The sequence below is a fragment of the Scyliorhinus canicula genome, chromosome 19 (assembly GCF_902713615.1).
Source record: "Scyliorhinus canicula chromosome 19, sScyCan1.1, whole genome shotgun sequence".
In the NCBI taxonomy this organism is placed as follows: domain Eukaryota; kingdom Metazoa; phylum Chordata; class Chondrichthyes; order Carcharhiniformes; family Scyliorhinidae; genus Scyliorhinus; species Scyliorhinus canicula.
Genome location: NC_052164.1, coordinates 56,633,888 through 56,660,131, shown reverse-complemented (window position 1 = coordinate 56,660,131; position 26,244 = coordinate 56,633,888). Strand labels below are relative to the sequence as shown.

The 26,244-nt window shown below is 48.2% G+C and overlaps 1 protein-coding gene across 2 annotated transcripts in view; it reads right to left on the bottom strand.

Moving 5' to 3' along the window:
* Positions 1 to 26,244, bottom strand: part of tmem107l (transmembrane protein 107 like) — a 98,978-nt gene that overhangs the window by 53,123 nt on the left and 19,611 nt on the right. For both annotated transcript variants that reach the window (XM_038779512.1, XM_038779513.1), the window contains exon 3: positions 12,027 to 12,094. In XM_038779512.1, coding sequence (XP_038635440.1) covers positions 12,027 to 12,094 — 68 coding nt within the window. The remainder of the gene's footprint in view (positions 1 to 12,026; positions 12,095 to 26,244) is intronic.

Sequence of the window (26,244 nt, the reverse complement as noted above, 5' to 3'; positions counted from 1 at the left end):
TCCCAGGTTCGATCCCGCCTCTGGGTCACTGTCCGTGTGGAGTTTGCACATTCTCCCCGTGTTTGCGTGGGTTTCGCCCCCACAACCCAAAGATGTGCAGGCTAGGTGGATTGGCCACGCTAAATTGCCCCTTAATTGGAAAAAAAAATTGGGTAATTTAAATTTATATTAAAAAAAACACCTCATGCAGGCCATCCTGAACCATTCCTCACCCCATCAGCCAGGAGCCAGCCAAAATTGTAAAGGTCGCTTCTTTTAAAATATTGGACTCAGAGCAGAAGCACAGAGCAGGGAGAAGAGCGAGAACTCAGTTAGTTGGTGGGCAAGAAAGAAGTGAAGACTATGAAATCTGTGAAATCTATGACCCAGGGACCGACAGAAGACACCAGCAATCAATCAACTTCGACTGCTCCAAACAACTGAAAAGACTTTAAAATGAACTCGACCCCAGGATTGGTGAGTATATCCTTTCAGTCCCCTGAAATCCCCAATTAGCTAGGTGTTGAGGAAGGGTGGTTGGGAATTGTGTAAATCTGTGTAAATTTAAAGATATTTGTTGTGCCGCTACAGTCCTTTATTTCTTCCATATTAGTAGCTGGTTGTGCCTGTGTATATTGACTGGTCTGGTTGACTTTTTCCCTTCCTGAATAAAATGTGGCTTTTTGTGTCACCCATTCATCTCTCTTTTCGTTCTGGTGAATCACAGAGTCAGAACATAATTCCGAAGTCTAGAACCATAAAGGTCTGGGCGCCTCGAAAACGCTCACTTTGAAGTCGGCCCAGTGTGATATTTCCACAGTTTACCACCACTTGCAGGACAGAGACACTCACATCCAAGAGTGATAGCCGAGACCACCGCGTGTGGAGTAAATGAACCCTTACACCACCAAGGAAAGTGGGAGGGCATCCCATCTCAAGTGCCCCTTCACCAACTCTACCAGACTGGCCAAGTTCATTGGTGTAACAGAGCCCAGGCATACGCCACCTGAATCGCTAAATATCTAAACTTCGTCTTGGCCAGCTTTAGCGGCAGCCTCCCTAAATCTGCGCCACTCCCCAGGGGATTCACTGGGAAGATTTTGCTCTTGCTCACATTTGATTTGTACCCCAAGTAGGATTCAAACTTCCTCAACAGCCCCATCATCCCTCCCACACTAGCGAGAGGATCAGAAATGTACAACAACAAATTGTCCGCATAAAGGGACACCATACGCTCCTCACCACCTCCCCAATACTTCTCCACTCCCCTGACGATCTAAGTGCAATGGCCAATGGCTTAATCGCTAGCTCAAACAACAGAGGGGACAGTGGGCAACCTTGCCTTGTGCCCCTATATAACCGGAAATACCTTGAGCTCACATCATTGGTCCAGACACTACCCATAGGGCACGATACAACAGTCTCACCCAGGAGGTAGGTGTTGGTCCAAACCCAAATCGTCCCAAGACCACAAAGAGGTATGTCCACTCCATCCGATCAAAAGCCTTCTCTGCCACCATGGAAATGATTACCTCAGGCAGCTGCCCCATAGAGTGCGACAGGATCACGTTCGAAAGTCTCCTGATGTTAGTCGACAACTGTTAGCCCTTAACAAATCCTGTTTCGTGCACAGAGAATCACCTCTGGCAAGCACCCCGCCAGACGCTTTGCCAGAACCTCAGTTAATACCTTAGCATCAGTATTCAACAGTGAAATAGGACTGTAAGACCCACACTCCACGGGATCCTTGCCCTTTTTCAGGATGAGGGAGATCGATGTCTGCACCAATGTGGCTTGCAGCACTCGCCTTGATAGAGAATCATGGGACATCCCCAGGAAATGTGGCACCAACAAGATCGCAAACTGTTTGTAGAATTCCACTGGTAAACTGTCCTGTTCCAGTGCCTTTCCTGATTGCATGGAACCAATACAATCCATAACATCTTCCAACCCCAACGGTGCTTCCAATTCCTGCCTCTTCACCTTCTCCACCACCGGGAAGTCCAACACATACAAAACCTGCTCCACCCCTGAGCCACCCTCTGGCAGCTCAGACTTATACAGCCGGCGGTAGAAAGCCTCAAAAGCTCCGTTAATCTTGTCTGGAGCAATGACCAGCCCTCCCCCCTCAGCTTAACCTAGGCTATCTTTTGTAAGGCTGCCTGCCGCCTCAGCTGGTGAGCGAATAGACAGCTGGCTCTGTGCTCATAAAATGCCCCTCATAAAAGACGAAGTTAGCTCACCACCTTCCTTGTCAATTCAAGTTCAAACTCCAATTGGTAGCCTGTTTCTCTCCACTAACAACTCTGCTGTAGGGGCCATTGAGTACTGCCAATCCACCCCCAAAATTGAGTCAACCAACCTCTGCCTTTCCACCCTGCCAACCATAGCGCTGTGGGCCCTAAGATTACCTCCCACCATCTTCAACTCTTCCCACAACATGGAGGACGAAACTCCCCATTCTGATTAAAACCGATGCCGTTCCTGACGGCCAAAGCGACCCTTTGACAAAGCCCCTTATCTGCAAAGAACAACGGAGTGCAATGAGCTCAGCCCATCTCCAATCGCACATCCACATAATGTGGAGTATGGTCCGATATTACAATTGCCGAGGGCCCAGCTCCCACTGCAGGTCGCTTGGACCAAAACCCAAAGATGGGGGAGCAGCCGAGAGCGGTCATAGAGAAGCTGCACAGATACGAGGACTGGGAAAGGATCCTTCACTGGGCCAGACAGACAACAATATGCAACTGGGAGGGACATAAAATCAGAGTCTACCTGGACACTGGGGCAGACAAAGGGCAGGGCAGAATTTAATCAGGCAAAATCGGCCCGATACAAGAACAAAATTAAATTCAGGATGCTGCACCCAGCCAGGCTCTGGGTAACATATCAGGCAAAGGAACATTACTTTATTGCCCCGACAGAGGTCGACGAGTTCACCATAAGAAAGGTTTAGACAGACAGTAAGGAAGGCACAGAGGAGGCAAAGAAAACCTGCGGACAATTTTGCGAGGAATGCATCGCATCGTTATGAACAGGGGAACCAGTTCATAGAAAGGAGGGGACGAGTGCAGCACAGCGCAGGACACGAGGAGGAGATAGAGGGGACACCAACAGAGCGAACAGAGCAGGGGGTTGGACCGATCCCAGGAAGGGGGCCACCTTACCAACAGGAAAGCTTGTGGCAGGAGGTATGAGTAAGATGGTGGTCGTAGAGCATCAGAGTCTGGCAGTGGAGGGTGTGGAAAAAGAAACAACCACCCGGAGGGAGCGGGGGGAGCAAAAAGGTAAACAGAAGTGGGGCAGCAAGAGGGGGAAAACAAAACCGGAGGGGGAATAAAATGGAGGGGGGTGAGATTGCTCTAGACTAGCTTCAGCAGGTGACACGCGGAGACGTGGAACAAGGTGGCACTGCAAGCAGCCACTTTTGAGGGTACCTGAACAAAGGGAAACTCTGGAGTGCAGGGACTCACCCACATCGCGTACAAACAGTTGGCGGCCATGTTGGGTGGCCCCTCGGACAAAGGGAAACCCTCGAGTGCAGGGGCACATCCACAAGGTAAGGACAGTTGATCCCGCAGTGGGGAGGGGACAAAAACCCCATCAAGATAATCACCTGGAACCCTGGAACGTCAAGGGACTTAATGGCCCAGTGAAGAGATCCAGAGTCTTTGCCCACCCGAAAAGTATGAAAGCTGACATGGTCTTCTTCCAAGAGATGCACCTGAGGGAGAAGGTCCGATTGCAGGTCAGGAAGGGCTGGGTGGGACATACATACCATTCCTGCTACAGGACGTGGGGGGGTGGGGGTGCGTCAGGGGTGCCCTACACAGGACACCAGTCGTCCTGGTCAATGTGTATACTCCCAACTGGGATGACACAGAATTTGTAAAGATGCCTGTGGCGAAAATCCCGACATAGATACACAGCGACTGATGAGGGAGGAGGGGCTTGTGTACAGAACCCATCGACGGACAGAGCCCCAGAACGGGAAAAACGGCAGGAATGGAGAACTGGGAACATTTATGGAGCACATGGGGGCAGTGGACCCATGGCAGGTCATGCACCTAGGTGGAAAGGAATTTTCTTTTTTCTCGGCAGTACACAACCTGTATCGACTTCTTTTTAGTGGGGAAACGGTGCTTCCAGAGAAGGTGAGAGCGGAAAAGTCCACGATTGTAATCTCCGACCAGACTCCACATTACATGGATGTGAGGTTGGAGATGAACAAAGAACAAAGAAAATTACAGCACAGGAACAGGCCCTTCGGCCCTCCCAGCCTGCGCCGATCCAGATCCTATTTATTTTCTATTTTCCAAGGATCTACTTCCCTCTGTTCCCCGCCCGTTCATATATCTGTCCAGATGCATCTTAAATGATGCTATCGTGCCCGCCTCTACCACCTCCGCTGGCAAAGCATTACAGGCACCCACCACCCTCTGCGTAAAAAACTTTCCACGCACATCTCCATTAAACTTTCCCCCTCTCACCTTGAAATCGTGACCCCTTGTAATTGACAACCCCACTCTTGGAAAAAGCTTGTTGCTATCCACCCTTTCCATACCTCTCATAATTTTGTAGACCTCAATCAGGTCCCCCCTCAACCTTCGTCTTTCCAATGAAAACAATCCTAATCTACTCAACCTTTCTTCATAGCTCGCACCCTCCATACCAGGCAACATCCTGGTGAACCTCCTCTGCACCCTCTCTAAAGCATCCACATCCTTCTGGTAATGTGGCGACCAGAACTGCACGCAGTATTCCAAATGTGGCCTAACCAAAGTCCTACACAACTGGAACATGACCTGCCGACTCTTGTACTCAATACCCTGTCCGATGAAGGTAAGCATGCTGTATTCCTTCTTGACCACTCTATCGACCTGCGTTGCCACCTTCAGGGTACAATGGACCTGAACTCCTAGATCTCTCTGTACATCAATTTTCCCCAGGACTCTTCCATTGACCATATAGTCTGCTTTTGAGTTAGATCTTCCAAAATGCATCACCTCGCATTTGCCTGGATTGAACTCCATCTGCCATTTCTCTGCCCAACGCCGTGGAGGTTGGACACGGCCACCTGGCCGACAAGGTCTTTTTTTATAATCTTTATTAATGTCACAAGTAGGTTTATATTAACACTGCAATGAAGTTACTGTGAAAATCCCCTAGTCGCCACACTACAGCGCCTGTTAGGGTACACTAAGGGAGAATTCAGAATGTCCAATTCACCTGACAAGCACATTTTCCGGGGCTTGAAGGAGGAAACCGGAGCACCCGGAGGAACCCCACACAGACACAGGGAGAACGTGCAGCCTCCGCACAGATAGCGACCCAAGCCAGGAACTCAGAATCCTGGGGCTGTGCTAACCACTGTGCGACACTGCCGCCCCGAGCATCACAGGCCAAAGGCGAGTTACTAACAACCGGAATGGGAAATTTCATCTTCCACATTCTGGGAGACGCTACAGGCTGTGATTAGAGAAGAAATTATTGCCTATAAGGCAAGCAGGGATAGGGAAGAGAGGGCTGCTAGGCAACAACTTCATTCTGGAGGTCGATAGAAGGTACGCCAAGGCCCCAAGCATAGAGGTTCTGACGGAGTAAAAAAGAAGCTGCAAATGAATTTTAACCGGCTATGCAGCAGGAAGGCAGTGCACCAACTCCACCAGACATGGGAGACCTACGAACACGAAGACAAGACTAGCCGCCTGCTGGCTCACCAGCTGAGAAACAGGCAGCCATGAGGAAAATAGCACAGGTGGAGGATAGCAGAGGTGGACTGGTAGCCAAACCAAAAAAGGTCAACGAAGCGTTCAAGGTCTTTGACCATCGAACAGTACAGCACAGAACAGGCACTTCGGCCCTCAATGTTGTGCCGAGCCATGATCACCCTACTCAAACCCACGTATCCACCCTATACCCGTAACCCAACAACGCCCCCCTTAACCTTACTTTTATTAGGACACTACGGGCAATTTTAGCATGGCCAATCCACCTAACCCGCACATCTTTGGACTGTGGGAGGAAACCGGAGCACCCGGAGGAAACCCACGCACACAGGGGGAGGACGTGCAGACTCCACACAGACAGTGACCCAGCCGGGAATCGAACCTGGGACCCTGGAGCTGTGAAGCATTTATGCTAACCACCATGCTACCCTGCTGCCCCTAAAAGATAACGTAGACCAGGAGCTGTACACCTCCGAGCACGGGGATCAAACAGTTCCTCGACGGTCTGGACATGCCAGTCGCTCGGTACGATAGACAGAGGGGGCTGGAAGCACACTCGGACTGGGAGAGGTCATGGGGAGTATGAACTCCATGTAGACGGGGAAGGCGTCGGGACGTGACGAGTTCCCGGTGGACTTCCACAAGAAAATTTGGAATGGCAATGGCCCCGCACCTGCGGGAGATGTTAGCAGACTCGCTAGCGAGGGGCACCCTGCTTCCAAGGCTAACACAAACCACCATATCGCTAACACCCAAAAAAGACAAAGACCCAACAGAATGCAGTTCATAAAGACCCATTTTGCTGCTCAATGTGGACGCAAAAACACTCGAAAACATCCTGGCTAAGTGGCTGGAGAACTGCATACCAGAGGTGGTCGCCGGGGACCAGATGGGCTTGGTTAAGAGTAGACAGCTAACAACGAACATCAGACGACTGCTGTACGTGATGATGAGCCCATCCGGGCATAGAACACCATAGGTGATCGTTTCCCTGGATGCAGAAAAAGCCTTCGACAGAGTCGAGTGGAAGTACCTCATTGAGGTACTGGAGCGGTTTGGGCCAGGGACAGAGTTCGCCTCATGGATGGAACTCTTGCACAATGCCCCCAAGGCGAACGTATGGACCAGCTCTGAATGCTTCCAGCTGCACAGAAGCACAAGGCATGGATGCCTGCTGTCCCCGCTCTTATTTGTCATGGCATTCAAACCGCTGGCGGTCGCCTTCAGAGCGGCAAGAAGCAGGAAGGGAATCCGAAGAGGATACATACAGCAGTCTCACTCTGTGCGGATGACCTACTCCTCTACATTTCGGACTCGCAAAGTGGCATGGAAGGGATCATGAGGCTCCTGAGAGAGTATGGAACCTTCTTGGGCTACAGACTCAACCTGAGCAAGAGTGAAGTATTCCCTGTGAACCTGAGAGGAAGAGGGGCAGAGCTGGTGGGGGAGAGGGGCAGAACTGGCATTCAAACTAGCTCAAAAATAATTCTGCTATCTGGGGATCCATATTTCCCATGACTGGGCACAGATCCACAAGTGGAACCTGACCAGTCTGGCGGAGGAAGTGTAAAAAGACCTGCAGAGATGGAATTCACGTCTGCTCCCTATGCCGGGGAGGGTACACTGGCGAGGATCAAGGTGAACGGTCTGCCCATGTTCCTCTTCCTGTTTTTCCTCGTGTTTCGTGTTTCCTGTTCAGGTCCACACCGATCTACATCCCCAAGATTTTTTTCAAGATGATTATGGTGTTTGTGTGTGCCTCCCACCCCACGTGGGGACGAACCCAAGGATCCCCAAAAAGGTCATACAAAGAAGAAACTGGGGGGGGGGGGGGGGGGGGGGGGGGGGGCTGGCTGGCATCCCAAACCTACAGTACTACCTTTGGGCAGCCACGTCGGTAAGAGTGAGGGGATGAGTGAAAGAACCAGACACAGAATGAGTGAGAATGGAGGAGACCTCCTCTACAGAAATACCCCTCTGGGCCCTCATCACGGTAGTGCTCCCATCCCTGTCAAAAAAACACTCAACAAGGTAACCACCCTCAGAACCTGGAACCAGATGAGGCAGCACTTTGGCTTGACCGAAATATCCACCATGGCCCCCATCTGCAGTAACCACAAGTTCACACCAGCCATACTTAACGCCACTTTTAAGAGGCGGAGACAGGACAGGATAGACTAACCATGAAAGAAATTTTTACACAGAAGACAGACTAGCGACTTTAGAGGAACAGACAGAGAGACTGCAGCTACCTAGTGGAAATTAAATCCGACCTCTACAGGTTTAAGAACTTTCTCCACAAGGAGACGACAGCATACCCACGGACCCCGAGGAGTCAGGGGCCCCGAGGAGCTACTGGATGCGGGCCATCTGGGGAGGGGAAATTGCGTGGACCTGTACAGATGACTATTAGAAAGGACACTGGACGAAACACGGCAAAAATGGGAGGAAACACGAGGGACGAAAATAGGGTGGGGTCTCTGGAGCGAAGCACTGAACTGGGCCAACGCCACCTCCTCATGCGCAAGGCAGTTGAAAGTGGTGCACAGAGCACACCTGACAAGAATCCAAATGAACAGGTTCTTCTCGGAGGTGGAGGACAAACGTGAACGGTACCAGGGAGGCCCGGCCAACCACATATACATGTTCTGGACTTGTCGGGTTTTGGACTACTACGAAGCAATGTCCAAGATAGTGGGGGTGAGGGTGGAGACGTGCCGAAGAGTGGCAGCCTTTGGGGTATCAGACCAGTTAGAACTATTCATGGGGAAGAGGACCGATGCCCTTGCCTTGGCCTCCGTAATCGCCCGCCGGAGAAACCTGTTTGGCTGGGGATCAGCAGCACCATCCACAGCTGCAGGCCTGTTGGAATTTCTCCACCAGAGAAGATCAAGTTCGTTAACCGAGGGTCAGTGGATGCCTTCCACAAAGCATGGCGGCCATTCACCAACTTGTTCCAGGATCTGTTCGAGGCCAACAGCCAATAGAGTGAGTGGAGGGAGGGGGAGCACACAGGAGCCAAAAAGAGAGGGGGAGGGGGGAGGTGGGAAAACTGCCAAAACAGATATCGGGGGCCCAGAGCAAGGCCACAAGAAATGGAACGCCCAAAGAAACACCAAAAGCGAGGTGGGGGGGGGGGGGGGGGGGGGGGGCAAAAGACAAGGGTGGGGGTAGGGGAGGGGAAAACACTATATATATATATATAACAAGATAACTGCCAACTGTGACCCAAGAAAAGATCCTGAAACAAGAGGGGGGGGGGGGGGGGTCTTGTATATTGTATCCAATGCACATAACCTTGTTGAATGTCCACTGTATAAAATGTAAAACTTGAATAAAAACATTTAAAAAAAGAAAATGTGTAACACTTCCAGAAGCATCGAAGGCTTGAAGGAATCTAGCATGAAATCAGCCTTTAGTCACCTGAAGAAGTGTTTGATGATTGCAATATCATCAAGCCAAGCTCATGGTCTACCAGATGGTTGTGACCTATCGGGGGCTGAAAATGAACAATGTATAGGATACATCTCAACGAACTGAAGCAATACGATCAACACTGCTGGTGGAAGATCTTACACATTAAGTGGAAGGACAGATGGTCTTGAGGGTGTTGACTATGAGGAGAGATTGAATAAACTATGATTATTTTCACTGGAAAGACAAGAGGCGGAGGGGAGACCTGATAAGAGGTCTACAAAATTATGAGAGGCATAGACAGGATGGATAGTCAGAGGCCTTTTCCATAGTGGAAGTGTCAATTCCTTGTAATTCAAGGTGAGAGGGGGGAAAGTTTAAGGGAGATATGCGGGATAGATTTTTCAGGCAGAGAGTGGGTGGCTGGAATTCTCTGCCAGAGGATATGGTGGAAGCAAGCACATTAGCAACATTTAAGGGGCATCCGGCTGGGTACATGAATAGGGAGGAATAGGGGGATACGGACCAAGGGCAGGTTTTTTTAAGTTAGGGTATCATGCTTGGAGGGTCGAAGGGCCTGATCTGTCCTGTACTTTGCTTTGTTCTTTGAAAGCAGCTCATAATTGCTGCAGTACAGGAGGCCATTCACCCCATTGTGTCTGCACCGACCCTCTGTGAAAGAACACCCCATCTAGGCCCAGTCCCTCGCCACATTCCCATAAACTTCTAACAGCAGCCCAGAGGTTGTGTGAATTACATATGATTGAAACCAAGTACTTCCTGCCAGATGGCCATAGTACAACCCAAGAAATCCTGTCTTCAAGCAATATTTTGAATTGTGGCACTTGTGAACGTTTCCCTGGTGTACAAGTGTGGTGGTATCACAATAACAATAATAATCTTTATTGTTGTCATAAGTAGGCTTACATTAACACTGCAATTTTTACAATAATCTTTATTGTCACAAGTAGGCTTACATTAATATTGCAATGAGGTTCCTGTGAAAATCCCCTCGTCGCCACACTCCGGCGGGTACACCGAGAGAATTCTTTCCATGTCTTTCCAGGACTCGTGGGAGGAAACCGGAGCACCTGAAGGAAACCCATGGTGTCACGGAGAGAACGTGCAAGCTTCACACAATCGCCCATGGCTGGAATTGAACCTGGGTCCCTGGCACTGTGAGGTAGCAGTGCTAACCACTGTGCTACCGTGTCGCCATCTCAAGAAGATTCCCCAAGAACAAATTGGCATAACCAAGCTTTGACACAGGGCACATCAGTCTGTATAGTACCCAAGGATTTCACACTCATTTGGTCTCTAGCTCTGTCACCTGCACCGCAGGAGCAGAAAGAGCCAATCCTCCATCTCATCAAGGCTTTGGGAGCACGTTGGCATGGATTTATTTCACTATAAAGGGAAATTCTTTCTGCTAATGGTTGACTATTATTCCCGATGGATAGAGGTCCAAACCTACATCACATCGCATCACCTATTATCTCCTTGATGAAAACGTCTCTATAAATTCCATTCCAGATATAGTCATCCCCAGTCTGCCAATGAATATTTTCAATCCTTTGCAAAGTCGTATGGATTTGTACACCTCCAAACACCCTGGATTAATTGAGAAGCTGAGTGAGCAGTATGTACTGTCAAAGACCTCTGAAAGAAGAATGGCAACTCTGGGCTTGCTCTGCTTCGCTATTGTTCAACGCCATTACATTGAGGGTGTGCCCTGTGCCGAAAGACTCAATTTCTCTTCCTGCCCCACACCTTCCTACAGAATGTCATGGTGGAAGACCATGATCAAGATAGATAGAAACTCTACCGAGCGAGTTCATACTTTCAACCAGCAACATAAGAGCTCAATATCTTCCGATTCTGACTAGAGGTTCATAAGTTCAGGGGCTTGTTTAGCACAGTGGGCTAAACAGTTGGCTTGTAATGCAGAACAATGCCAGCAGCGCGGGATCAATTCCCCTACCGGCGTCCCCGAACAATTAGCGATTATTATTATGATAAAGTCATCATATATAGGAACAGAATTAGGCCATTTGTCCCATCGAGTCTGTTCCACCAATCGATCATGGTTGATCTTATCCTGGCCAATTCCACCGCTCTGCCTGTCCTCCACAAACTATCAACCCATTACCAATTAAAAATCTGTCTAACTCCTCCTTTGTTCTTTGTTCATTAAAGTTACCCACTGTCCCAGCATCCACCGCACTCTGGGATAGCGAATTCCACAGATTCACTACCCTTTGGGAGAAGTAGCTTCTCCTCAACTCATATTTTAAATTTGCTACCACTCATCCTTGAATGTCCCACAAGAGGAAGCATCTGCTCCATGTCCACTTTATCCATACCTTTAATCATCTTGTATATCTCAATTTGATCTCCCTTCATTCTTCTTAACTCTAGAGAGTATAGGCCTAAACTGTTCAATCTTTCATACTACAGGTGAGAGGGTATGGGTTACAGACCAGAATCGTGCAGGTATTGCTCCAGGTCAGGTACAGTCAGGCTTCATTCGATGAAACAAATCTTCCCTCATCTCAATGGATGGAAAAGCATGGATAGCGTTTCCTGAACCTGAAGAGTGCCACGCCTGCTACATCAGAAATGAAGGACACCAACAGCGAAAGCTTTCTCAAAGTAACGTCAGAGCAACAGGATTCTTATCTACATCTGAAGGAGTTCTGCACTCATTCGGGGGCACTGATTAAACCACCAAAGAGAGTTTCTCTTTAAGAGAACAGACTTTTGCATGTAAGGTAATATTTGTAAAATAGTATGGAGATGCAGAATACATCTTGGAACTTCTGGGATCAAAGTACTCAATAGCTGCGTTGAAAATGTGCATAATGCCATTATGATAACCCCCTTCAATGATATATTACTTACTCTGTATCACGGCTTTGATACTGGCGAGGGGTGTAGCTGGGAGGAAGACAGGCCAGGACATTGTTCTTCTGCAACAGAGAAGGGATGAACTTCTGAGAATAAATTCATCTTATATTATCCAGCAAAACAAAGAAGAACAAAGAAAAATCACAGCACAGGAACAGGCCCTTCGACCCTCCAAGCCTGCACCGATCCAGATTCTCAATCTAAAACTGTCGCCTATTTTCTCAGGATGTGTATTCCTCTGCTCCTTCCCCATTCATGCATCTGTCTAGATACATCTTAAATGACGCTATTGTGCCCGCCTCTACCACCTCCACCAGCAATGCGTTCCAGGCACCCACCACCCTCTGCGCAAAGAACTTTCCACGCATATCTCCCTTCTTTTCCCCTCTCATCCTTGAACTCATGACCCCGAGTAATTGAGTCCCCCACTCTGGGAAAAAGCTTCTTGCTATCCACCCTGTCTGTACCTCTCATGATTTTGTAGACCTCAATGAGGTCCCCCCTCAACCTCAGTCTTTCGAATGTAAATAATCCTATCTACTCAACCTCTCTTCATAGCTAGCGCCCTCCATACCAGGCAACATCCTGGTGAACCTCCTCTGCACCCTCTCCAAAGCATTCACATCCTTTTGGTAATGTGGCGACCAGAACTGCACGCAGTATTCCAAATGTGGCCGAACCAAAGCCTTATGCAACTGTAACATGACCTGCCAACTCTTGTACTCAATACCCCTTCTGATGAAGGAAAGCATGCCGTATGCCTTCTTGACCACTCTATCGACTTGCGCAGCCACCTTCAGGGTACAATGGACCTGAACACCCAGATCTCTCTGTACATCAATTTTCCCCACGGCTTTTTCATTTACTGTATAGTTCGCTCTTGAATTGGATCTTCCAAATTGCATCACCTCGCATTTGCCCGGATTGAACTCCATCTGACATTTCTCCGTCCAACTCTCCAATCTATCTATATTCTGTTGTATTCGCTGACAGTCCCCTTCACTATCTGCTACTCCACCAATCTTAGTGTCATCTGCAAACTTGCTAATCAGACCACCTATACCTTCCTCCAGATCATTTATGTATATCACAAACAACAGTGGTCCCAGCACGGATCCCTGTGGAACACCACTGGTCACAGTTCTCCATTTTGAGAAACTCTCTTCCACTACTACTCTGTCTCCTATTGCCCAGCCAGTTCTTTATCCATCTAGCTATTACACCCTTGACCCCATGAGACTTCTCTTTCTCCATCAGCCTACCATGGGGAACCTTATCAAATGTCTTACTGAAGTCCATGTATATGACATCTACAGCCCTTCCCTCATCAATTAACTTTGTCACTTCCTCAAATAATTCTATTAAGTTGGTAAGACATGACCTTCCCTGCACAAAACCATGTTGCCTATCACTGATGAGCCCATTTTCTTCCAAAGGGGAATAGATCCTATCCCTCAGTATCTTCTCCAGCAGCTTCCCTACCACTGACGTCAGGCTCACCGGTCTATAATTACCTGGATTATCCCTGCTACCTTTCTTAAACAAGGAGACAACATTGGTAATTCTCCAGTCCTCCGGTACCTCACCCGTGTTCAAGGATGCTGCAAAGATATCTGTTAAGGCCCCAGCTATTTCCTCTCTCACTTCCCTCAGTAACCTAGGATAGATCCCATCCAGACCTGGGGACTTGTCCACCTTAATGCCTTTTAGAATACACAACACATCCTCCCTCCTTATGCCGACTTGACCGAGAGTAATCAAACATCTACCCCTTATCTCAACATCCGTCATGTCCCTCCCCTCGGTGAATAGCGATACAAAGTACTCATTAAGAATCTCACCCATTTTCTCTGACTCCACGCATAACTTTCCTGCTTTGTCCTTGAGTGGGCCAACCCTTTCTCTAGTTACCCTCTTGCCCCTTATATATGAATAAAAGGCTTTGGGATTTTCCTTAACCTTGTTTGCTAAAGATATTTCATGACCCCTTTTAGCCCTCTTGATTCCTCGTTTCAGATTGGTCCTACATTCCCGATATTCTTCCAAAGCTTTGTCTGTCTTCAGTCGCCTAGACCTTTGTATGCTTCCTTTTCCCTCTTACCTAGTCTCACAATTTCACCTGTCATCCATGGTTCCCCAATCTTGCCATTTCTATCCCTCATTTTCACAGGGACATCGCTGTCCTGCACTCTAATCAACCTCTCTTTAAAAGCCTCCCACATATCAAATGTGGATTTATCTTCAAACAGCTGCTCCCAATCCACATTCCCCTGCTCATGCTGAATTTTGGTATAGTTGGCCTTCCCCCAATTTAGCACTCTTCCTTTAGGATCACTCTTGTCTTTGTCCATGAGTATTCTAAAACTTACGGAATTGTGATCACTATTCCCAAAGTAATCCCCGACTGAAACTTCAACCACCTGGCCGGGCTCATTCCCCAACACCAGGTCCAGTATGGCCCCATACCGACTTGCTCGATTTACATACTGCTCTAGAAAACCCTCCTGGATGCTCCATACAAATTCCGCTCCATCTCGACCTCTGACACTAAGTATATCCCAGTCAATGTTGGGAAAATTAAAATCTCCTATCACCACCACCCTGGGAGGTCTGTAGTACAGCCCCAACATTGTTATCGCACCCTTCCTATTTCTGAGCTCTGCCCATATCGCCTCACTGCTCGAGTTCTTCATCGTGCCCTCCTTCAGCACAGCTGTGATATCCTCTCTGACCAGTAATGCAACTCCTCCACCCCTTTTACCTCCCTCTCTGCCCCACCTGAAGCATCGATATCCTGCGATATTTAGTTACCAATCATGCCCTTCCCTCACCCAAGTCTCAGTGATAGCAATAACATCATACTCCCAGGTACTAATGTTGCTCGTTTTACTGGAGTGTATTAACACGCCTCCGTTTAAAGACCGTGTGCTTAACACTACTATGGCTCTGTGAATGTAATTATGCTCAGGAGTCACCAGGTGCCGTATTTAGACACCTCACAAGTATATCAAGGTCAGGTTCAAAGTAATAAATCTGTACACCGATTAGTAAGTCCAAACAATTGATATTTATTATGACAAATATAATAAATACACATGCATACGCTAAAGAGACTAACTTACTTCTAATACTAAACAACTAAAATACTTATCTAGACAGGAACAGTCAAGGTCAGGGAGCAAGGCCTTCGTCCCGTTCTTGGTCTGCAACTCTCAGGTACTTAAAGTTGTCAGGGTCTAGCAAAGTCTGGATCACGTAGCGATCGTTGTAGTGTCACTTACAGTTCGATGGCTGATGCTCAACGGCCGGTGCTGAAACTGGAGTCAGGATGCGATGTAACAAGTCTGGGCCGGAGTCTGGAAGCAACAGACTTGAGCCGGAGCAAAGCAGCAGTCAGAGCCAGAGCAAAACAGACCGAACCATGTGTGGGGTCTACTTTTATAGTCCCTAGAAGTCCGTGCCCCTTCGGGGCGGGCCTTTTACCTGCCCTGTATCGATTGGGCCTTTCCCAATCGATATCATTCCAAACCCCCCAATCTGAGGGTCGTTTCTCGATGGGTGGGCTGTCCCTATGGTTCTTTGTGTTGGATACAGTGGTGCCGTTCTGTCTGGGCGTCTACTCAAAAGTATCCGTTCATACTTAAATGTTTCTATTGTGTGGGGTCTGGATCTGGATCACCTCATTACTATGCAGATCTTGTTGCCATTTACACCTTTGGCTGGGACTCTGCACCTGGCCACAATCTGGTTTCTGTACGTGCAGAATGCTAATTAGTCTTCCGCAAACTGCTTGTCCTTGCTAAGACTGGTTTTTCCCTGCAGCCTTAGCAGTTCTCCATTTTGTAGCCCAGTGTCCATCTTAGGTGGCTACACTAATCCAAGCCACAAGTTCATCTGCCTTACCTACTACACTTCTTGCATTAAAACAAATGCACCTCAGACCACAAGTCCCTTTGTGTTCATCATCTGCTCCCTGCCTACTCTTCCCCTTCATCACCCTGACTTCATGATCTAGTTTCTTACAGGCTTTAGTTACTGCCTCCTTACTGTCCACTAACCTCCTCATTTGGTTCCCACTCCCCTGCCACATTAGTTTAAACCCTCCAACAGCATTAGCAAAAACACCCCCAAGGACATTGGTTCCAATCCGGCCCAGGTGTAGTCCGTCCAATTTGTAGTAGTCCCACCTCCCCCAGAACCGGTCCCAATGTCCCAAAAATCTGAACCCTTACCTTCTGCACCATCTCTCAAGCCACGCATTCACCCTGCCTATCCTGCGTTTCTAATCCTAAAATAATTAGGATTAGAATACTTAGGTGGTTGTTTTTGACCGGTGCAGGTGTGATTGGCCTTTTCTGTGCTATAAACCTCTATGACTCTGAAACACAGTACAAAAAATTGGAGCACATAAATGGATCATATGTGCATTGCTAATTTATATATGCATCTTTAAGCCCACCTGCTTTCTATGTATGGTCACCAAAGAAATGGACTTTGTGGAAGATGACTCTGGAGTAGGGTTTCATAGATTATCATAGAATTTACAGTGCAGAAAGAGGCCACTTGGCCCATCGAGTCTGCACCGGCTCTTGGAAAGAGCACCCTACCCAAGGTCAACACCTCCACCCTATCCCCATAACCCAGTAACCCCACCCAACACTAAGGGCAATTTTGGACACTAAGGGCAATTTATCATGGCCAATCCACCTAACCTGCACATCTTTGGACTGTGGGAGGAAACCGGAGCACCCGGGGGAAACCCACACACACACGGGGAGGATGTGCAGACTCCGCACAGACAATGACCCAAGTCAGAATTGAACCTGGGACCCTGGAGCTGTGAAGCAATTGTGCTATCCACAATGCTACCGTGCTGCCCGTGTTTGTGAACAGTCTGGTTCATATTAACATCGGAAAGGAGGTATTGGATCTTTTAAGATATTAAGGTAGATAGGTCTCCTGGGACGGATGGGATTTACCCCAGAATACGGAGGGAAGCAAGTGAGCAAATTGCTGGGGCCTTGACTGACATCTTTGTATAGGTGAGATCCCAGAGGACTGGAGAATAGTTAATGTGATAGCGAAGCAGTGCAAGCCCAGAGTTGTCATTCTTCTTTCAGACGTCTTTGATAGTACGTACTGCTCACTCAGCTTCTCAATTAGTCCAGGGTGTTTGGGGGTGTACAAATCCATACGACTTTGCAAAGGATTGAAAGCATTCATTGGCAGACTGGAGATGACTATATCTGGAATGGAATTTATAGAGACGTTTTCATCAAGGAGATAATAGGCGATGTGATGTGATGTAGGTTTGCACCTCTATCCATCGGGAATAATAGTCAAGCATTACCAGAAAGAATTTCCCTTCATAGTCAAATAATTAGTTAATGTGATACCGTTGTTTAAGAAAGGTAACGGGGATAATCCTGGAAACTATAGGCCGGTGGTAGTCAACAAAGAACAAAGAAAATTACAGCACAGGAACAGGCCCTTCGGCCCTCCCAGCCTGCGCCGATCCAGATCCTTTATCTAAACCTGTCTCCTATTTTCCAATGTCTACTTCCCTCTGTTCCCGCCCGTTCATATGCCTGTCTAGATGCCTCTTAAATGATGCTATCGTGCCCGCCTCTACCACCTCCGTTGGTAAAGCGTTCCAGGCACCCACCACCCTCTGCGTAAAAAACTTTCCACGCACATCTCCCTTAAACTTTCCCCCTCTCACCTTGAAATCGTGACCCCTTGTAATTGACAACGCCACTCTTGGAAAAAGCTTGTTGCTATCCACCCAGTCCATACCTCTCATAATTTTGTAGACCTCAATCAGGTCCCCCTCAACCTCCGTCTTTCCATTGAAAACAATCCTAATCTACTCAACCTTTCTTCATAGCTAGCACCCTCCATACCAGGCACCATCCTGGTGAACCTCCTCTGCACCCTCTCCAAAGCATCCACATCCTTCTGGTAATGTGGCGACCAGAACTGCACGCAGTATTCCAAATGTGGCCTAACCAAAGTCCTATACAACTGTAACATGATATGCCGATTCTTGTACTCAATACCCCGTCCGATGAAGGCAAGCATGCTGTATGCCTTCTTGACCACTCTTTCAACCTGCGTTGCCACCTTCAGGGTACAATGGACCTGAACTCCCAGATCTCTCTGTACATCAATTTCCCCCAGGACCCTTCCATTGACCATATAGTCCGCTCTTGAATTTGATCTTCCAAAATGCATCTGCCTGGATTGAACTCGGCAAATTATTGGAGAGATTCTCAGGGACAGGATTTATACCAATTTGGAAACAAATGGACTCATAAGACAGCATGGTTTTGTGAAGGAGAGGTCATGCCTCATTAGCTTGATCGACTTTTTTGAGGAGGTGACAAAGATGATTGATATGGGGTGGGCGTTGGATGTTTTTTACATGGACATCAGTAAAGCCTTTGACAAGGTGCCTCATGACAGACTGGTACAAAAGGTGAAATCACACAGGATCAGAGGTGATGTGGTAAGATGGATAAAGAACTGGCTCGGTCACAGAAGGCAAAGGGTAGCAGCAGAAGGGTGTTTTTCTGAGTGGAAGGTTATGACTAGTGGTGTTCCACAGGGATCGGTGCTTGGGCCTCTGTTGTTTGTAGTGTACATAAACTATTTGAAGGAAAATGTGGCTGGTCCGATTAGTAAGTTCGTGGATGACACTAAAGTTGGTAGAGTGGCAGATATGTTGAGGATTGTCAGAGGATACAGCAGGACATAGATAGGTTGGAGACTTGGACAAAAAAATGGCAAATGGAGTTTAATCCGGACAAATGTGAGGTAATGCATTTTGGTAGGTCTAACATAGAGGGGAAATATACCGTAAATGGCAAAAACTCCCAAGGAATATAGTAAATCAGAGAAATCTGGGCGTGCAGGTCCACAGATCTTTGAAGGTGGCAACAGAAGTGGACAAGGTGGTTAAGAAAGCAAATGGAATGCTCGCCTTCATTGGACAGGGCATAGAGTATAAAAACTGGCAAGTCATGCTACAGTTGTATAGATCCTTGGTAAGGCCACACTTGGAATACTGTGCACAATTCTGGTCGCCACACTGCCAGAAGGATGTGGAGGCTTTTGTCAGGTGGACGTACCTTTAAGAAATGGGTGTTTATCAAATAGCTGCAGTGTGTCTTTTGGTTTTGGTTTTCAGAGTTGAGGAGCTGCATTCACAGCAAGAAGATGTTATGATCTCTCGCTGCATTCTAAAGATCACTTGATGATTTCAAAGTAATATCTGTTTCCCTTAAGAATGTAAACTTGCTGTCTTTATTTAAAAAGGGTTTAACTTGTGGATGTTGTTGGAAAGTTATCAAGGGTTATCTATAGTATACTATATCTTCTGGGGTGTGGTCAGGATTGGTAGTTGATGAACTGTTTACTGGGTGTTTATAAAATATGAATAAAATAAACTTTGGTTTTTTTTTAAATAATCTTTTATTGAGGTATTTGAAATTTTTAATAACAGTAACTGAAACATAGAACATAGAAAATACAGCACAGAACAGGCCCTTCGGCCCACGATGTTGTGCCGAACTTTTGTCCTAGATTAATAACAAATTAATCTACACCCCATCATTCTACCGTAATCCGTGTACCTATCCAATAGCCGCTTGAAGGTCCCTAATGTTTCCAACTCAACTACTTCCACAGGCAGTGCATTCCATGCCCCCACTACTCTCTGGGTAAAGAACCTATCTCTGACAACCCCCTATATCTTCCACCATTCACCTTAAATTTATGTCCCCTTGTAATGGTTTGTTCCACCCGAAGAAAAAGTCTCTATCTATTCCCTTGATCATCTTATAAACTTCTATCAAGTCTCCCCTTATCCTTCTCCATTCTAATGAGAATAGGCCTAGCACCCTCAACCTTCCTCGTAAGACCTACTCTCCATTCCAGGCAACATCATGGTAAATCTCCTTTGCACCTTTTCCAAAGCTTCCACATCCTTCCTAAAATGAGGCGACCAGAACTGCACTCAGTTCTCCAAATGTGGCCTTACCAAGGTTTTGTACAGCTGAATCACCACCTCACAGCTCTGAAATTCAATCCCTCTGCTAATGAACGCTAGCACACCATAGGCCTTCTGCACAGCTCTATCCACTTGAGTGGCAACTTTCAAAGATCTATGAACATAGACCCCAAGGTCTCTCTGCTCCTCCACATTGCCAAGAACCCTACCATTAACCCTGTATTCCGCATTCATATTTGTCCTTCCAAAATGGACCTCACACTTTTCAGGGTTAAACTCCATCTCCCACTTCTCAGCCCAGCTCTGCATCCTATCTATGTCTCTTCGCAGCTGACAACAGCCCTCCTCACTACCCACAACTCCACCAATCTTCGTATTGTCTGCAAATCTACTGACCCACCCTTCAACTCCCTCATCCAAGTCATTAATGAAAATTACAAACAGCAGAGGACCCAAAACTGATCCCTGCGGTACGCCACTGGTAACTGGGCTCCAGGCTGAATATTTGCCATCCACCACCACTCTCTGACTTCTATCAGTTAGCCAGTTCGTTATCCAACTGGCCAAATTTCCCACTATCTCATGCCTCCTTACTTTCTGCATAAGCCTACTATTGTGGGCAGCACGGTAGCCTTGTGGATAGCACAATTGCTTCACAGCTCCAGGGTCCCAGGTTCGATTCCAGCTTGGGTCACTGTCTGTGGAGCTTGTGGAGTCTGCACATCCTCCCCGTGTGTGCGTGGGTTTCCTCCGGGTGCTCCGGTTTCCTCCCACAGTCCAAAGATGTGCATGTTAGGTGGATTGGCCATGATAAATTTCCCTTAGTGTCCACAATTGCCCTTAGTGTTGGGAGGGGTTACTGGGTTATGGGGATAAGGTGGAAGTGTTGACCTTGGGTAGGGTGCTCTTTCGAAGAGCCGGTGCAGACTCGATTGGCCGAATGGCCTCCTTCTGCACTGCAAATTCTATGATATCTATGGGGAACCTTATCAAATGCCTTACCAAAATCCATTTACACGACATCCACTGCTTTACCTTCATCCACGTGCTTCTTCCACTCCTCAAATAATTCAGTAAGACTTGTGAGGCAAGACCTACCATTCGCAAATCCATGCTGACTATCCCTAATCAAGCAGTGTCTTTCCAGATGCTCAGAAATCCTATCCCTCAGTATCCTTTCCATTACTTTGCCTAGCACCGAAGTAAGACTAACTGGCCTGTAATTCCCAGGGTTATCCCTATTCCCTTTTTTGAACAGGGACACGATATTTGCCATTCTCCAATTCCCTCGTACCACCCCTGTTGACAGCGAGGACGAAAAGATCATTGCCAACGGCTCTGCAATTTCATCTCTTGCTTCCCATAGAATCCTTGGATATATACCATCAGGCCCGGGGGACTTGTCTATCCTCAAGTTTTTCAAAATGCCCAACACATCTTCCTTCCTAACAAGTATCTCCTCGAGCTTACCAGTCTGTTTCACACTATCCTCTCCAACAATATGGCCCCTCTCTTTCGTTAATACTGAAGAAAATAACTCGTTCAAGACTTCTCCTATCTCTTCAGACTCAATACACAATTTCCCGCGACTGTCCTTGATCGGATCTATCCTCGCTCTAGTCCTTCTCATATTTCTCACATGTGTGTAAAAGACCTTGGGGTTTTCCTTGATCCTACCTGCCAAAGATTTTTCATGTCCTCTCTTAGCTCTCCTAATCTCTTTCTTCAGTTCCCTCCTGGCTATCTTATATCCCTCTAGCACCCTGTCTGAACCTGGTTTCCTCAGCGTTACATAAGTTTCCTTCTTCCTCTTAACAAGACATTCAACCTCTCTTGTCAACCACGGTTTCCTATTTCGACCATCTCGTCCCTGCCTGACAGGGACATACATATCAAGGACACGTAGTATCTGTTCCTTGAACATGTTCCACATTTCAATTGTGTCCTTCGCTGACAGCCTATGTTCCCAACTTATGCACTTCAGTTCTTGTCTGACAGCACCGTATTTACCCTTCCCCCAATTGTAAACCTTGCCCTGTTGCACGCACCTATCCCTCTCCATTACTAAAGTGAAAGTCACAGAATTGTGGTCACTATCTCCAAAATGCTCCCCCACCAACAAATCTGGTTTATTACCAAGTACCAAATCCAATATGGCCCTCCCTCTGGTCAGACAATATACATACTGTGTTAGAAAAGCTTCCTGGACACGCTGCATAAACACCACCCCATCCAAACTATTTGATCTAAAGAGTTTCCATTTAATATTTGCGAAGATACGTCACCCATGACTACCACCCTGTGACTTCTGCACCTTTCCAAAATCTGTTTCCCAATCTGCCTTTCTGCAGCTTTTATACTATCTCTAATTAACAATGACACCCCCCACCTCTTTTACCACCCTCCCTAATCTTATTGAAACATCTATAACCAGGAACCTCCAACAACCATTTCCGCTCCTCCTCTATCCAAGTTTCCGTGATGACCAGCACATCGTTGTCCCAAGTACCTTTAGTTCACCTACCTGATTCCTGATGCTTCATGCGTTGAAGTATACACACTTCAACCCATCTCCATGCCTGCAAGTACTCTCCTTTGTCTGTGTTACCTTCTCCACTGCCTCACGACACGCTTTGACATCCTGAACATCGGCTACCTTAGTTGCTGGACGACAAATCCGGTTCCCATTCCCCTGCCAAATTAGTTTAAACCCTCCTGAAGAGTACTAGAAAACTCCCTCTCAGGATATTGGTGCCCCTCTGGTTCGGATGCAACCCATCCTGCTTGTACAGGTCCCACCTTCCCCAGAATGCGCTCCAATTATCCAAATACATGAAGCCCTCCCTCCTACACCAATCCTGCAGCCACGTGTTCAACTGAACTGTCTCCTAGACTCGCTATCATGTGGCACCGGCAACAAACCAGAGATGACAACTGTGTCTGTCCTGGCTTTTAACTTCCAGCCTAACTCCCTAAACCCTTTTCCTACCGACGTAGTTGGTACCAATGTGCACCACGACTTCTGGCTGCTCCCCCTCCCCCTTAAGGATCCTGAAGATACGATCCAACACGACATGGACCCTGGCACCCGGGAGGCAACAAACCATCCAAGAGTCTCGCCCGTGCCCACAGAACCGCCTGTCTATACCTCTAACTATTGAGTCCCCCAATAACTAATGCTCTCCTAATTTCCCCCCTTCCCTTCTGAGCCCCAGAGCCGGACCTCGCGCCACTGACCCGGTCACTGCAGTCTACCGCTGCTCGGTAATCCCCCTCCAACAGTATCCAAAGTGGTATACTTATTGTTGAGAGGAACGACCACAGGGGATCCCAGCACTGACTGATTCCTCCTCTTCCCACCTCTAACTGTTACCCAGCTACCTTTGTTCTCAGGTGTAACTATATCCCTGTAGCTTCCATCTATCACCCCCTCAGCTTCCCGAATGATCCTGAGTTCATCCAGCTCCAATAAACAATGACATCAACATGGTAAAATAAACATTTCCCCCCAGCCCGATACTCACGCACCTCAACCACACAACAACAATCCGCCGCCCCCCCCCCCCCGCTGACATTTTAATTTTCCCCGAGAAAGTCGACGAACGGCTGCCACCTCTGGGTGAACCCTAACATTGACCCTCTTAAGGTGAACTTTATTTTCTTGAGTATGAGAAACCCAGCCATGTCACTAACCCAGATCTCTACACTCGGGGGCTCTGAGTCCCTCCACATTAACAAGATCCGTCTCCGGGCTATTGTCAGATCCCGGGGCCTTGCCCAACTACAAAGGCCAAGACATCGGCTTCTTTCGCCCCCTGAACTCCTGGATCTCCCGACACTCCAAAGATCGGGCAGCAGGGTAGCATGGTGGTTAGCATACATGCTTCACAGCTCCAGGGTCCCAGGTTTGATTCCCGGCTGGGTCACTGTCTGTGTGGAGTCTGCACGTCCTCCCCCTGTGTGCGTGGGTTTCCTCCGGGTGCTCCGGTTTCCTCCCACAGTCCAAAGATGTGCGGGTTAGGTGGATTGGCCATGCTAAATTGCCCGTAGTGTCCTAAAAAAAGTAAGGTTAAGGGGGGGGTTGTTGGGTTACGGGTATAGGGTGGATGCATGGGTTTGAGTAGGGTGATCATTGCTCGGCACAACATTGAGGGCCGAAGGGCCTGTTCTGTGCTGTACTGTTCTATGGTTCTATCGCTACCTCCGGACACAGCACCATCCATGTTTTTAGCACCACGGACATTGCCTTAGCAAAATCCTGCCAAAACCCTCTAAGCTTCGGGCAAGCTCAAACATGTGGACATGATTTGCTGATCTTCCCGCGCACCTCGCACACCTATCTTCCACCCCGAAGAACTTACTCATCCTAGCCACTGTCATGTGTGCCCGGTGGGCTACCTTAAATTGTATCAGGCTAAGCCTGGCACATGATGAGGAGGTATTGACCCCGCTTCGGGCATCCGCCCATAGACCCTCCTCCTATCTCGTCCTCCCACTTGGCCTTAAGCTCCTTCACCGACATTTCCTCTGCCTCCAAAAGCTTTTGGCAAATGTCCGATACCGTCCCCTCTCCCACCCAGGTACTGGAAACTACTCTATTCTGTATCCCCCGTGGCGGCAGCAGCGGAAAGGCCAGCACCTGTTTTCTCAGGAAGTCTCGTATCTGCAAATACCGAAAACCATTCCCTGCTGGCAATTCACTTTTATCCTCCAAAGCTTTCAAGCGGGGAAAGCTCCCGCCTATAAATAGATCCCCCATCCTTCTAACTCCTGCCCTCTGCCAACTCCGGAACCCGCCATCTAGCCTACCCAGTACAAACCTGTGGCTATTATAAATCGGGGTCCAAATCGATGCTCCCTCCACTCTCTTATATCTCCTCCATTGCCCCCAGATTCCTAGAACCGTCACTACCACTGACTTGTGGCGTATCGGGCAGGCGAGAACGGCAGGGGTGCCGTTACCAGTGCCCCAGACTGTTGTCTTTACATGATACCACCTCCATCCGCTCCCATGCCAAACCCTCCCCCATTACCCACTTCCGAATCATGGCTATTTTAGCCGCCCAGTAGTAGTTGCAGAAGTTTGGCAGCCCCTCGACTGCGCTCCAGCGACACTTGGGGGGTTTTACCCGCCCACGTAAAGCCTGAAATAATCTTATTCAACCCGCTTGAAAAAGGCCTTAGGGATGAAGATGGGGAGGCATCGAAAGACAAACAGAAATCTGGGGAGGACCATCATTTTCATGGTCTGTACCCTCCCAGCCAGTCCCATCTCTTAAAGTCCCCTTCCATTTATTCTACCAACCGGGATAGGTTTAACTTGTGCAGTACATCCCATTCCCGGGCCACCTGGATTCCCAGATAGCGAAAGCTCTTCCCTACCATTCTAAGCGGCAGCTCTCCCAGTGTCTTCCCCTGTCCTCTTGCCTGGATCGCAAACATCGCGCATTTCCCCATGTTCAATTTATCCCCTTGAAAAATTGTCAAATTCCCCCAAGATTCGCATTACTTCCCCATCCCCTCCAGCAGGTATGAAATGTACAAGAGCAGGTCATCTGCGTAGAGTGAGACCCGGTGCTCCCACCCACCCCCCACCCCCACCACCCTAAACCAGCCCTTTCCAGTTCCTCGAGGCTATTAACGCCATGGCCAATGGCTCTATGGCCCAAGCAAACAGTAACAGGGAGAGGGGGCACCCTTGCCTCGTCCCTCGGTGTAGTTTAAAATACCCCGACCTCAGCCAGTTCGTACACACACTCGCTACTGGTACCTGATAGAGCAACCACACCGAGTCAATGAAGCTCTTACCAACCCCAAACCTTCCCAGCGCCTCCCACAGGTAATTCCACTCCACCCGATCAGGAAAAGAGAGGCGGCCAGGGAGATAGGTAAAGTAACGAGTAGAGACGGTACCACCACCACCTCCGCCTCCTCTCCTTCTGAGGGCATCATACCATTGAGCAGCCTTCGAACAGTGGCCTTGAGCAGCCTTCGAACATTGGCCTCAAGTTGCCTGCCCGTTAATAAATCCCGTCTGGTCTTCCCCTATCAACCCCGGGACATAGTCCTCTATCCTCCTGGCCAGTATCTTAGCCAGCAGTTTGGCAGCTACATTCAGTAGAGAAATCGGCCTGTATGATCCGCATTGATCTGGATCCTTCTCCCGTTTCAGGATCAATGAAATGGAGGCCTGCGACATTG